This window comes from Meleagris gallopavo, chromosome 5 (assembly GCF_905368555.1).
Source record: "Meleagris gallopavo chromosome 5, MGAL_WU_HG_1.1, whole genome shotgun sequence".
NCBI classification, from domain to species: domain Eukaryota; kingdom Metazoa; phylum Chordata; class Aves; order Galliformes; family Phasianidae; genus Meleagris; species Meleagris gallopavo.
Genome location: NC_139408.1, coordinates 54,021,164 through 54,034,159, shown reverse-complemented (window position 1 = coordinate 54,034,159; position 12,996 = coordinate 54,021,164). Strand labels below are relative to the sequence as shown.

Sequence of the window (12,996 nt, the reverse complement as noted above, 5' to 3'; positions counted from 1 at the left end):
CTGCGCGGCCATGGAGGCGCCGCCGCAGGGGGCCCAGCGGGGTTGGTACCTGTCTGCCCGGCGGCAGCGGGACTGCGGCCAGGGGGAGGACGGCGACGGCGAAAGCGAGGAGGACGAGGAGACCGCCCCGCTGCTGCCGCCGGCGTCGGGCAGAGTGCGTGTGAGGGCGGGGGGCGGCGGGCAGGGGAGCCGGGCGGGCACCTCGGCTGAGCGCGCTCTCCCCGCAGGGCTCCTCGCAGCGCGGCTCCTCCTTCTGCCTCTCCGTGTTCAACCTCATGAACGCGATCATGGGCAGCGGCATCCTCGGCTTGTCCTACGCCATGGCCGGCACGGGAGTCCTGGGCTTCAGGTGAGGTCCGGCGGGCGGGGAGCGGCCGTGGAGTAGCGGGGGGAGCGGCGGGTTGTGCGGGCGCGGCGTGCGGGGCTCGGCTCACCTCGCTCAGCGCTGCGTAGAGCTGCCTCTGTGCTGTTCTCTTGTCTCACCCCCGTGTGCGCACTGTGGAAGGACCGTATGACCCCTGCATGGAAGGCACGAAATGAGGAAATCCCGTCTTGTGATAAATCTTTTTTTTTTTTTTTTTTCGCAAACGGAGCGTTTTTAAAAATAGAATGCGTGTTGTTCTGTGGGAGTTCCTCACGTGAATGCGTTGTGCTTCCAGTGCCCTGCTGCTGATGGTTGCCAGCCTCGCGGCTTACTCCGTGTTCCTCCTCCTCAGCATGTGCATGCAGACCGGTAAGTGAGGGGAGCTGTCCCGCAGCCATCTCTCGTCTGGTCACAGAATGGCCTGGGTTGAGAAGGACCTCAAAGATCATCTAGTTTCATCTAACGGTTCCCATCTGCCATCAAAAAACCCCATGGATTCAAAACGTCTTATATGAAAAGTAAACACCGAACTAACTGATTTATTGCCAATATTGCCTAGCTGGCTTCTCATATATTTCCTTCAGAATGCACCTGGCATATCCCAAGAAGATAGGTCTCGTATTTCCACAGCCAGATAATTTTGGTGTGAGCGGAACCATGCTTTTTTGGTGTCTGGTTGTCTATATGCAGTCTCAGTGTTGCTCTCAGTAAGCAGCCAACTGCCATTATTCTAATTGTAGCACATTATCCACTGTTTGAAGTGAATACTGCTCAGATTTTGTTATAATACAGACTTCATAATGTGTGTTTTCAAAGCATTTCTGATACTGAGTGAGAAGTGCAGTCCTTACTTAGAAATTACACTGCTTTGAGAATGTCCAAACAGGAGGTCCTAACATTTGAGTTCTTGTCTGCTGCTAGTATTTTAATTCTTGCTTGTTTTAATTGTTACTGAACACCTGGCTGCTTCCTTGAGTTCCAGCACACAAAGGTCTTGTCTCAGCGGGAAGCCTCCATCTCTTCCAGGAACCTGGTTATTGTTTCCATCTCATCTCTTTTCCCCTCTTTTCAAAGGTGATGGGAGAAAGCTGCATTCCATTGCTTCCAGGCTGTGCTTTCTGTAGCTAGCTTTGGGCTTTCTGATCTTTGCTTCTCGATTCTCCTTAGATCTGCTGCTCCTGTCTTCACCTACTGAGTGATCTGCCTCATGCACTCCTTAAAAATCTTCTTCAGAGGTAGGGCTACATCTGTGTGTGATATTGGCTGCTCAGTGACTTGTGACTCACTGGCATTCTTTTTTCTTTCTGAAGCTTTGCTTGTTAGAGAGGAATCAAAACCTGGGATAAATAGCTAGAAAGATACATATTAAAAGAAAAAAAAAAAGACTGAGATAAGGGGTGAATATTAGTGATGTTTGCTCACCTCTTAAGTTCTGCATTATATAGGCATTAGATGGTATTGTGTTGTTATCTGGTAAAATAATAGGAAGATATTCTTGCAAAGAACCGCTGGGGGTGAAGGAGGGAAGGGGGAAAATGTGGAGACCTAATACACCAGCATAGTTTAACTCCTCACTTACTTATTGTCAAAGGCAACGTATTACCTCCCAAATGCATTTTGGAAATGCCAAGAGCCAAAAGCAAGGAGTAGCCCTGAAGGATGGGGTGAAGTGCTCCCCTTGTCTGAAATGAGCACCGTGTGGTCAATAAGCAGTTAGCACCTGGTGCTGATGGGCATCCAGCTCTGGAGCTATGCTCAGGTATCTCTGCTGCATTTATGGTTGCTGTTTTGAGGGGTGATGGCGGTGATTTTATCGGCTGTAGTTCCTGTCTACTACTGAAGTAAGTTGACATTAAACAGCATCCCAGGCTTTTCCATGGAATATCCACTTTAAAAAGGGAGATGTGTGACCAGTTGTGCCTTTCCAAAGTGAAGTCTGTGTAAATACTTTCCAAGTAGATCACTGAGTGTTTTAACGTTAAGCATGCATTCATCTGTGAATAGTGTTACAGTATTAATCTGCGGCAAGGAATGGGAAAGTGATGTTAGTAATTTTATATTGAAAAAGGTGAGCTAGGAAAGTTTGAAGGGGAAAGGGTAAAGAAAAGCCTTACGGGACTATTGGAAAACTGTTCATTCAGGTATTTAAATCATAAAAGTAATCCTAGGAAAGAGCCAACATATAAAACCCCTTCTGAAAAGGAAGCTTTAATATTAATTCCATTTCAAACAGAGCAGAATTTAAGTGCGGGCATTTAAATTGTAGTTTGAAAACAAAGAAATGCCTTGAGTTTGTAAGTGATGTTGGTGTGGGGTGGCTTTGTCCAGGTCAAATGATTTGTGAGGCCAAATGACTTAGAAAACAAACAGTGCCGTGTGTTGGGGTTGGGTTGGACAGGGTTTCCTCCTGGTGTTAATTCAGTGCTGCAAAAGCTGTTTCAGGGCTTGGGGTGGCAAAATGCTGTAAGTGGAGGAATGAGGAATTTAAGGGGGATGTCCCGTGAAGTTTTATGGCTTTTTGCTTTTTTCCATTTGGAGCTGCTCATGAATATTGCCTGTGCTTTTCTCACCAGTTTAACTTTGGAGTGAAATGATTTCCATTAATAACGCGCAAGAAGTGAACCCAGGCAGGCAGAATGTATTTCTGGCAGTAGTGCTGGATATTTTGTTCCATATATTTTTTTGAAAGTACCAAAGTAATGTGATTAAATATTAACGCTCTCTCAGTGTTCGCAGGACTAAACTGATTAAAAAACCAGAATAGCTACAAAAACTCTTCCAAGGCTTCGTGTTGCTGGGTTGGAATTATGTGGAAAACATTTTTTCTTGGTAACTCCCTGTTTGTGTGCATTGGGTATTTGTTCCCATGCGGTACAAGCAGCTCTCAGACATACTAAGCACTGGCCTTCTAAAATGCTATTTATCTGCTGCTAACTGCTTTATAAATGTAAATCGAAGAAAAATAGAGGGCAAAATCTAGTAACAGAGAATGAAATGTATTAAATATTTAATATTGCAGCCCTGGTACGGAGCTGCCTCCTCCCCCAGACCTCACTGAGAAAGGAACAAGCACCAGGAGGAGCAGCTGTAGTCCACCAAGTGGAACCAAGGAAGGGGTGGCGAGAGTTACATCAAGAGAACTGTGTACTTTGGAGGTTAATTTTACCCTTAGAGGCATTTACGGCTCTGGGCCGTTCTCTGGAGTTTTTATCCTTTTGGTATCGTCAGAGCTTCTAATAGCAGAATGGAGAGCAACAGTGGAAGACTTTAATATGATTTCCTCCTTTCTGAGAAGGGATCGTTCTGAGTTGTTCTGAGTATTAGAGGTGAGCTTCGGCTGCTCAGGAAACCGCAGGCTGTTGTGGTGTGATTAGTTGGGAAGGTGTGAGTAAGGGCAGGCTGCTTGCTTTGCTTTTGCCTCTGCTTTGGCTTGGTTCTGTTTGTTGTCGTCTGCTTTTTGTAACAGATTGCAGCCCAGGAAGGTGTTTACCTTCAGCAGTGTTGGAAGCTGTGTTTCTGAGAGCTGCCACAACGGTGATTGATTGGTGTTTATGTTTGGGGAAAGATGAAGGCAAGTTTTGGTTATTGTCTTCACTTAAAAGCAAGCATGCACCTAAGAAATAAAATCTAGAGATAGCTTGCCTCTAATTCTTGAGACTAATAGCAAAATTCTTCATCTGTAGTGTTGCTTGCAAAACTCTTTGGGAAAAGGCAGCCTGCTCCCAGTGTAGTACTTTTATTTTTTAGACAGCTATTTGTAATGGTGCATTGAATTTCTGGTGAGTCTGAATGGTCGGGCAAATATTTTGTAGCAGGAATACAAGTGTATCCTAATGCTATTTTATAAGTAGACTGTATTATAAAATAGTCTCTTAATTAAAATGAGTGCAGCTCAGGATCCAAAAGGCAAAAAAAAAAAAAAAAAAAAAAAAAAGGCAAAGCTGGAGGTCTGTGCTGATTTTTGCAGTTAGGAATATTTTAGCTTTTTTTATTTCTTTCTTATCAACAGCTGTCACTTCCTACGAGGACCTCGGCCTGTTTGCGTTCGGATCAGCTGGAAAGGCAAGTGTTTGTTGGTGCCTGTGTGTTTCTTTTCTTGCTCTCCTACTTCTGATATACAGCAGTTAATTGCATAGTAAGGATATATGGATGCAATCTGTGTAATTGGTAAAGGTCTAATATTGTAAAAAAAAAAAATAAAAATAATAAAAGAAATTTCATTTAGTTCCCCAAACCAACTTTCTCCTTCTTTTCAGCCAGTGTGTTGTGCTGTGAAGATCAGCTAGCTGTGTAACAGACACTGCTTACATACAAGTTTTTGTGCTCCTTTCCTGCCAGCATGTTCCTCTTATTGTATTTCCCAGTGTCTGCTCGCTGGCTTTGCACTCAGGTCAGCTCAGCCATCCATTCCAGGTTGGTTTCAGTCCCATTGCGCTGTTGCTATGAGCTGTTAAGAGACACTTGGGTGATTTACTGCTGCTCTTGGAGGTTATCATAGAGCTCGACGGTGTTTGCCTTTCGTGCAGTTTCTACAATATAAATAAACAGGAATGTTTCATGAGTGTTAATTTTTTGGTGTAAGCATACTCAGCATGTAAGTTGTGCCATTTAAATAATTTTAATGGGAATTGAATCTGTTTTTCTTGATGGACAGCGTTGTCCAGTAATACGAAATACTGACGGTAAATACTGCGCGTACAATACTTTGACTCTGTGCTCTGTTTCATTTAAGTGATTCTAAAAGCAGGTTTGAGCACACAACTGCAATTTCAATAGCTTTCTGAAAAAAAAACAACTCTTTCAATGAGTTCCGCTTAACGGACTGAAGTCTCACTTCTGTTTTCGTGTGAGAATTAAAACTGAGCTATTAGGTGTAAGTTGCCATTAGCATTAATGAGCAGATAATGAGTGCAGTGTGTGAGATCAATATCTATTGAGCAGAGTTAATATGTGATTGCCCCCAGCAGATGATTTCATAGCATTCTAATATCAAGATTTATCATCTTATTTTCATGAGAGGGGCTGTGGGTACGTTAACCACAAGCCATTAGGTGCAGCAGTCATAGAAACACAGGGCGTAAGGGGATGTTAAAATGTGACCGATTTTTTTTTCCCCCTTCTCTGCAGCACAGGGATAAACACAGGGAAGCAATTCATGGCAAAAATCTGATTTGTTATTTGGTGGATATTCCGTGTTATCCAGTGAAGGAGGTATCACAGCTTTACTGTGGTGATTTTTATTATTCTCCCCAAATGTGACTGTTTTGTAGTTTACTATTTTAAATCGCTTCTTCTGCTAAAACTCATCGATTTTCAGTGTGTATGGATTGAGGTCAGTGGCTGGGATGTACCCAGGTTGGGAAGCTGTTTGCATTAAGCAGAAAGCCGGAGGTCACCAAGGCTTCCTGGAGGAACCCATGTTTTTCTGCAGCACTGACCTTTCTCTGTGGAAGTATCTGTGATGTTCGTACATCTTGATCAAACAACGGAATGCAGGACGTTGGCTGAGAACTTGCCAGAGATAAACAAGGTTTGCCATTGCTGTGGCTGCCACTAATTGTTTTATCTCAGGCTCTTTTCTCCATTTGCAGTCTAATAACTGTAAAACCTACATTTGATCTCTGCTTCCTGAATGCATTGCTTTTAACTGGTGCTATTGATTTTTAGGCTATCGTCGTTCATCACGGTCATTTTGAATTCCAGTGTTCTCCCTGAACTGCTCTCAGCTTGGTCAGGCACAGATTGCACAGTTTTTGCTGCTTTTGGTCTCTTTGTATGTGAAGATGTGCTTATTCTTCCCTCATCCAAGCCATCCACTACTGATAGAGCATTGTAGGACGATGCTTGAACTGGCACTCTGGGCTGATTGTGAACTGCTAGTAACCGCTCCCGGAGTAAAGCAGCTCTTCACCCACACCGTGATCTCATGCTGAAAACACTGGTGTGATTTGTGAGGCTAGGGATCTGCAGACTCTGCTTCCAGAACTTATTTGAAAATATGAATTTGGTTTTCTTCCACAATTGTGGTTTGATTTTATTTTTTCCAGGCTGATTTCTGGTAGTAGAAAGGTGCTGCTATGTAATGATATACGGCACGAAGGACCGTACTATGTAGATGAGGGCACTGTTTTAGATCTGAGCTGAAGCTAAAACATTGGGGAAGCTTCACACATGGCTGCCCGGGTTTTGTCAATTGGAAGTTAACAACTGTTTAGATTCAGTCAAGTATTTGTTTGCCCTATGATTTTCTCTATATTCTATATTAGTCCAGTGTGAATAATAGCAATCACAAAAAGAAATGTCTGTCTAGTTTATAGGCTTAAAAAAAAACCCAATGCTTGTGACTGTTAATATTCATAGTTATATGGAGTGAGGAATAGTTTGTGTAGATCATCTCTGCTGTCTGAGTGCCTTTTCAGAGGCAGAGGATGATTTCCCTTTCTACTTGCCTGACATCGATTGGAAAGCACTTACGTTCTCTATGATTTTAAACCTGATCTACAAAACAAAGCTTTGCCCTTTAACTACTCTTGTTTTGTCATCTCAGAATGAAAATGCTTTTTTTTTTTTTCTTCAGGGATTGCTTTGCTTTTATATTCATTTGAGGTTGGTTTCCATGTGTTGAACTTTTGGTGAAGCAGAAGATGCCTTTCCTTTCAGTACTGGTTGCTGCTTTTGCATCTGGTCTGTTTAAGATTATACGTATTTGTTTTTATGACCGTTACAGGCATACGACTCCAGTTATCCTTACCCTTTCTAAAGAAATCAATTTTTTTTTATAGGTCCTTGTTGCAACTACAATAATTATCCAGAATATAGGAGGTAAGAAACTTCATACGCTCGATTTTTAACTGAGTGGGGTATAATCTCTACAGTCCACAAAACTCCAGAAATGCCGAAGGCAGTAATGAAATGAAAGCGTTCTTAAGGTTGTGATTAAAAAGATGTAAGATCTGTGTGATCACACAGAGCTGGAGTGCCGTGGCCATGGGGTAGCTGGGTGCTTCCTGGGGGGCAGATCATATGCATGCTCTGCATCCCATGGTGTGGAGGACATCCATCAGTTGGCACTGCTGACTGGAAGAGGGCTGCAGAACTGTCATCTCCTCCCTGTTCTTCTGGACATTTATATCTTGGAAGCTGTATTTTTTTTTTTTTTCACATCGTGTGTTTTCGTGTTTTTTTTTTTTTTTTTTTCCTTTGGAACTTGCTGACACATTTTAGTGATACGTGTAACAATGGAAAGCTCAGTCGTGACATTTCAGATGTTCTATATTGTGATAGGTTTTTCCTTGTTGGTTCAATACCTTGGATTTCAGTACTTTCAGAATCTTTTGTTTTCTTTAGTGAGTAACAATAAAATAACACTGAGCTGTCTTTGCATTAAAATAATCACTAAGCACTTCAGCTCTATTCAGGTATGTTTACATACTGGAGTTACGGAGTAGTAGAGTCCTTAGAAGTAAATCATCCAGAAGCCAACAGTGTTTAACAGAACTATTTTTATTTTCTTTGGCTGATTCCTTTGGATGTTTTGGATTTTTTCAAATAGATGAGGAAACAGTGTGAAGGTTCCCTCCTTCCCATTCTCTCCTACGCCTTCAAGACACACATGATTACCTGCAGTGCCAGGAGGAAACAACATTCCAGTTTTGTTCTTCTTTCCTTTAGTTATCATCTGTCAAGTCCAGACAATGCAGTGATCTCTTGTTACTACGTTGTGGCCTAGTGCTAGACCAACTAACTGCTTGTATGATAACATCAGAATCTTTTTGCTACGCTGGAAGCTCCTGTAATAAAAACTGCTTGACTTCAGCAGCTATTAAAACCCTTGCATTAGCTTCAGACAGGAGCGAACACTTTAATTGCAAGATTAAGGGTTATTTATTCACATGGGTTGTAGAGAATGTTCTGTAGCAGTGAACAAATGTTTTAATTTCCTTTCCCGTTCGAGTGGACCTCTTAATAAATAGTACTGGGTGAGGGGGAGTACGCAGTGCAGGTTCTGGAGACCTGGGATAGCGCACAGGGCTCTGTGGTCAAAGGAAATAAGGCTCTCATTTCTTCCTCCCAGCAGTTCATAACTTTCTCTGTGTCATTTTTAATAAAATTCACTTTGGTAACTCTAGAGGCCTGTGCTGGATACGAGCGAAGTGCTTATTCTGTCCTTTGCAGTGGGCCTCTGCCAGCAAGCGGGGCCTGCTTTGCCTAGTGCTGCTTTTCTGTTCAACTGGTCAAAGGGGAGGATTCTGCAGGTAGGAAATTCTCTTTTGGATGTATTTGAGCACCCTCATTTTGATGGAAGTGTTCAGAACTTTCTTAATGCTTCTGTTTCCAGTGGCAGTATTTTTCATGTCAGAGAGTGGCAGTGTTTTGTGGATCCTCAGCTCTTGTTTGCAAAGATTTCAAGGAACTCAATTTCAAATACTGAAAGAAAGCAAGCTGACTTTTCTTTTCTGAGCTAGTTGAGGTAGGTAAAACGAAGTCGTACCCCATACTTTGAGGAAGTATGCTTGTGAAACTGTGGGTTTTCACACACAGCTTCGGCACCTTCCTCCACACAGAATACCTATTGTGCTGTCATTGTGCTATTGGTGTGAGGAGCTGTCTCAGATTCTGTGTAGCATCTGGATTTCTGTACTGTTTCTCTCTTCAAAAACTGCCTTCTGCGCTTTGACACAGCCTGAGTTAGGGATGAAGGGCTTTCTGCATCTCTCGCTGAGCCTGGCTGCTTGAAGAAAGAAAGGAAAATCTCTTGTCTTTCTGGCTCCAATGTATTTTAAATGGGAATGATGAAACTGTGTTTGCCCTGAATGGGAGCCGCGCTGCAATGAAGGATAAAGCTTCAGTTCTGCCCTTTTGCCTCTGTGCAATGAGGTGTTTCCCTCCTTTTGTTTTATGGCTGTTTGAAGGAAGCACTGTGTCTGGTGGGCAGAATTCCAGGCTCTGTCAACATCTTTAATTCCAGAATAAGGCTAAAAATAAACATTGTTTTCTGCTACCTCCTCCATCATCAGACCTGGGTACATTGCATCATGTGGGATCTGATTTCAAAGGTGATTGGGGAGCACTAGATAATGAATAATGATTTGTGATTAAAATAAGCGACTGCGCTGGGCTTACTGTCACTCACAGCATTTTTAAAGTCGGTTTGATCACTTCTAAAAATAATTGAAGCTCGGAAGTGATTTACATTCATTTATGGGGGGGAAAGCTTTTAGCAAGCATTTAAATACAGCTAGGCTTTCTCATTTGTCATCTTTGCTCGTTTAGAAAGAGAGCCTGAATTGCAGATTTGCATTTGACGTCCTAATTGCCCACGCTTAACGACTGCGGAGCTGATTTTTCTCCTAGCCTCGGATACCCCGAGGCAAAAAGCACGGGTTGGTTTTGTAGAGCTGCTGGGAAGCTGTCGTTGTCCAAATGCAGAGTGAGGTGATCTTAAAGGCCCTTTCCAACCCAAACCATCTCCAGGTCTGTAACTGGAGCAGTTTCTTGCCGTGCGGAGAATTGTAGAACCAGAGAATATCCCAAGCTGGAAGGGCTTCGCTATCCGGAGCGGCTCAGCTCCCGGGCGCCGCGCGGGGCTGCGGGCCGCATTGGGGACAGCAGCGGCTGAGGGCTGCTCCGACAGCGCCACCTGCTGGCCGTCCCGCGCTGCTGCCCTAGGGCCGCTTTTTCCCGCCTTTCTCCCCTTCTTTTCTCCCCCCCTTTTCCCTGTGTGAGGAATACACGCGCTGCCTCTCATTACATGTCTAACAAAGCAAAACAAGGAGCTTGTTTTACCAAGTGAATAGAGCGTTTTTCTTTTTTTTTTTTTTTCCTCCACTCAAGGTTCCTCAATTCTGAAGTTTAATTATAAATGTATTTAACAAAATTTGTCTTTAAGGTAGTAAATATTTTGAGAAAAACGAGAGATAAGATGGAAACTCTTATTTTTCTAACCAGAGTACAGTACTCTACAAAGTTTGAAAATAAATAAACAGTGCAAGTCGTGGAAGAAGAAAGCACACCTTGTCACATGCTGAGAACTGTACTGCTAATACCTTAAGAAATGACTGAGCTGCCGTTAAGGATGGAAAGTCTCATTCTGTTTTCAAGCAAACTCAAATGTTTGTTTTCACAGCGCAGTTTGCTTTCGACCTGACAGCCTAATTACCTTCATTGTTTCGCAGTGAGGATTTCCAGTGCAGAGCTGCCTTAATTAAGGGCAGGTTTGTGTGCTCCTGTGCTGTTTTCCCATTGCAGTTAGTAGTTGTTGGGAAGGTTTGTGCTGCAGGGAATGCTCACCCCGCTTTAAAAACAAAACAGCAGAACTCCTCACCTGCAGCTATGCTTTGGAACATGAATAGCTATATGGAAAACACTGCAGTTCTATTAGCATAAGTGCAATTAAACTAATGACATCTTAGGAAAAGAAATCTGCTGCCTGTGTGTCCCCAATGAAATAAGAGAGAAATAAGATGCAGCTTACTTTGGCTTAAGTGTGCTGTGAAATAGGATTTATTCTGTTATTTCTGTCTTTCAGCCTCTGATCTTTTTAGTATTTTGGGAAAAACAAGGATCTTATTAATGGAACACTTCAGAGGATTAAGAATTGCAAGCATCTTGATTACTCTCAATCATCTCTTGGCACTTGGGAGGAATCTCTCTGTCTCACCTAGATGAGAACCAGAATTGCTCTGCTTCTCCCTGGTTCCCAAACCAGTGTAGCTCTTTTTCAGTAGAAGCTGCAGAGCTGATGCATTTGTGTGGATAACACCCATTTTCACAGCCTGCCTCTCCTGTTTAGGGAGATTGCAGCCTGGCTCCACTTTTGGTCAGCACTTAATGGTGTGAAATGTCTTTATAGTGATCTAATGTGATCAGCCACGGTGGTAGATTAGGAAGACTAATCAGGAGACTTAGAATCCTTCCCTTGAGTGAGATTATATGGAGGACTCTATCACCAGCTATTTTCTAAGGAAGAAATGAATCTTATGTTTATGCATAAGTTTAATGTCTGTATATTCTCTTGCATTGTTACCGTGGACTTCAGCCGATTGTTTTTTGGTAGGACAGTAACAGAGAGAGACATCACAAGTACATTTCTGGTCACTAAAACACCAGTCACGTGTGGACTGCCTCCAAAGAAGGGTTTGGGGACTGACTTAAAAACAACCTCGGTTTCTCTTCTCACTAGCAACTAATGTTTTGTTCAGGTAGGGGCCATGTGGTGAGCGTGAAGCAGTATTATAGCACAGCGTGGGTATTTTGAATAATGTCTTCATGGTACGTAGAGTTATACAGCTCAGCAGGTTCTAATGTATTAATGAAAGTGTAATGCAAGTATCCTTTTTTTTATGACAGACTTTTTTTCACCGAAGTCAATGCCAGATTTCAGAACGTGACAAAGTCATATATGTATGTATTTTAAGAATGTAATTTCTTGCTGCTTCCAAGGCAGTGCTAAGTCTATTGAATGACGAAGTAGCAAAGTAATTTTGATTCCTGCTGAATACTGTTTTAGTATCTGAATGTTGATTTTCCCGAATACAGAACTTCAGACTCACTTAGTTTCCATCAAATAGCTCTTGGTGCATATTGAAAGCTACTGTGAGGTAGCATCGATGTTGCAATATCAGTAGCTAAAAATGAAGAAGTGACCAAACTGAGGTTGCTCTAGTGATAAATATCAGCACCTGCGTACTGCCAAAGCCTCAGGTTACAGCACTGAACGGCCTTTGTTTTGCAGGAAGCCTGCCTCACCCAGTGCTCAGACAGATGGCTCATTCTGCAAAGAGGTGATATAAGGAAAACAGGCTGCTGGCTTTGAATTCAGGGGATGAAATGAGGTGCAGGAGCAGTAAGTTCTGCTCTTGTACCACGTGTGTGAAAGGGGGACAAGCAGAAGGGAATGTTACTGCTGATAGATTTGAATGCTTGAATCCTAAGGACTAATGTAGACCTACCAGGTTTATATATGATAAAAGGTGCCTTAAAAGTTAACCTTTAAAACATTATCCTTATCTTGCAAGTGACAGGATGCAGGTATTTCCAGAGTGGAATAAGCCAGAGCCCAAGGTACACTTCATGTTGTGCTCACTTGTGGCACGGGGTAGCCGTGTGAGTCTGGCATCTCCTCCTTCTGCTTTATATCCCACTACCAAGGGTGGCTGACATTCAGATTTTCCATTACTACTTGGCGCTGCTTTTCATTGTGGGCATCAGGAAAGTTAAGTGTCACGTTTGGATCAAAAGATGAGCAACTCTTCCTCAGCCGCACCACATGCCCTTTATTTCTAGCTAAGATAACTTCAGCTTCGAGAAACAGTCTTCTGCACTCAGTTTGTAGCAGAATGTGTAATCTGTAATGTCTCATCTGTTCAGAGTCATTTATTCAGAATTTGTAGAATGTGATACAGCAGTTTCTATCTTTTACTTCTGTCATGCTGGGTAAAACTTGAAGGAGCTGTAGCTTGTGAGAAGCATGAGCTGCACTACAGCTACACTTGTAAACTACAAAGCAAGCAGGATTTGTTCTGTTAAACTGTATTAAGTGAGGGTGTCCTGCTCAGGTTTATTTAAGAGATTCGTGTTGTATCTGAGCAGCAGGATCTAAATAAAATTATTTATTTTCTCAATCTTATAGG

The 12,996-nt window shown here is 42.7% G+C and overlaps 1 protein-coding gene across 3 annotated transcripts in view; it reads left to right on the top strand.

Annotated features, from left to right (window-relative positions):
* The first annotated feature begins 10 nt into the window (after positions 1 to 10).
* SLC38A6 (solute carrier family 38 member 6) overlaps positions 11 to 12,996 on the top strand; it is a 38,016-nt gene continuing 25,030 nt past the window's right edge. For all 3 annotated transcript variants that reach the window (XM_085225809.1, XM_085225808.1, XM_085225810.1), the window contains exons 1-5: positions 11 to 154; positions 228 to 349; positions 660 to 733; positions 4,374 to 4,426; positions 7,147 to 7,186. In XM_085225809.1, coding sequence (XP_085081935.1) covers positions 11 to 154; positions 228 to 349; positions 660 to 733; positions 4,374 to 4,426; positions 7,147 to 7,186 — 433 coding nt within the window. The remainder of the gene's footprint in view (positions 155 to 227; positions 350 to 659; positions 734 to 4,373; positions 4,427 to 7,146; positions 7,187 to 12,996) is intronic.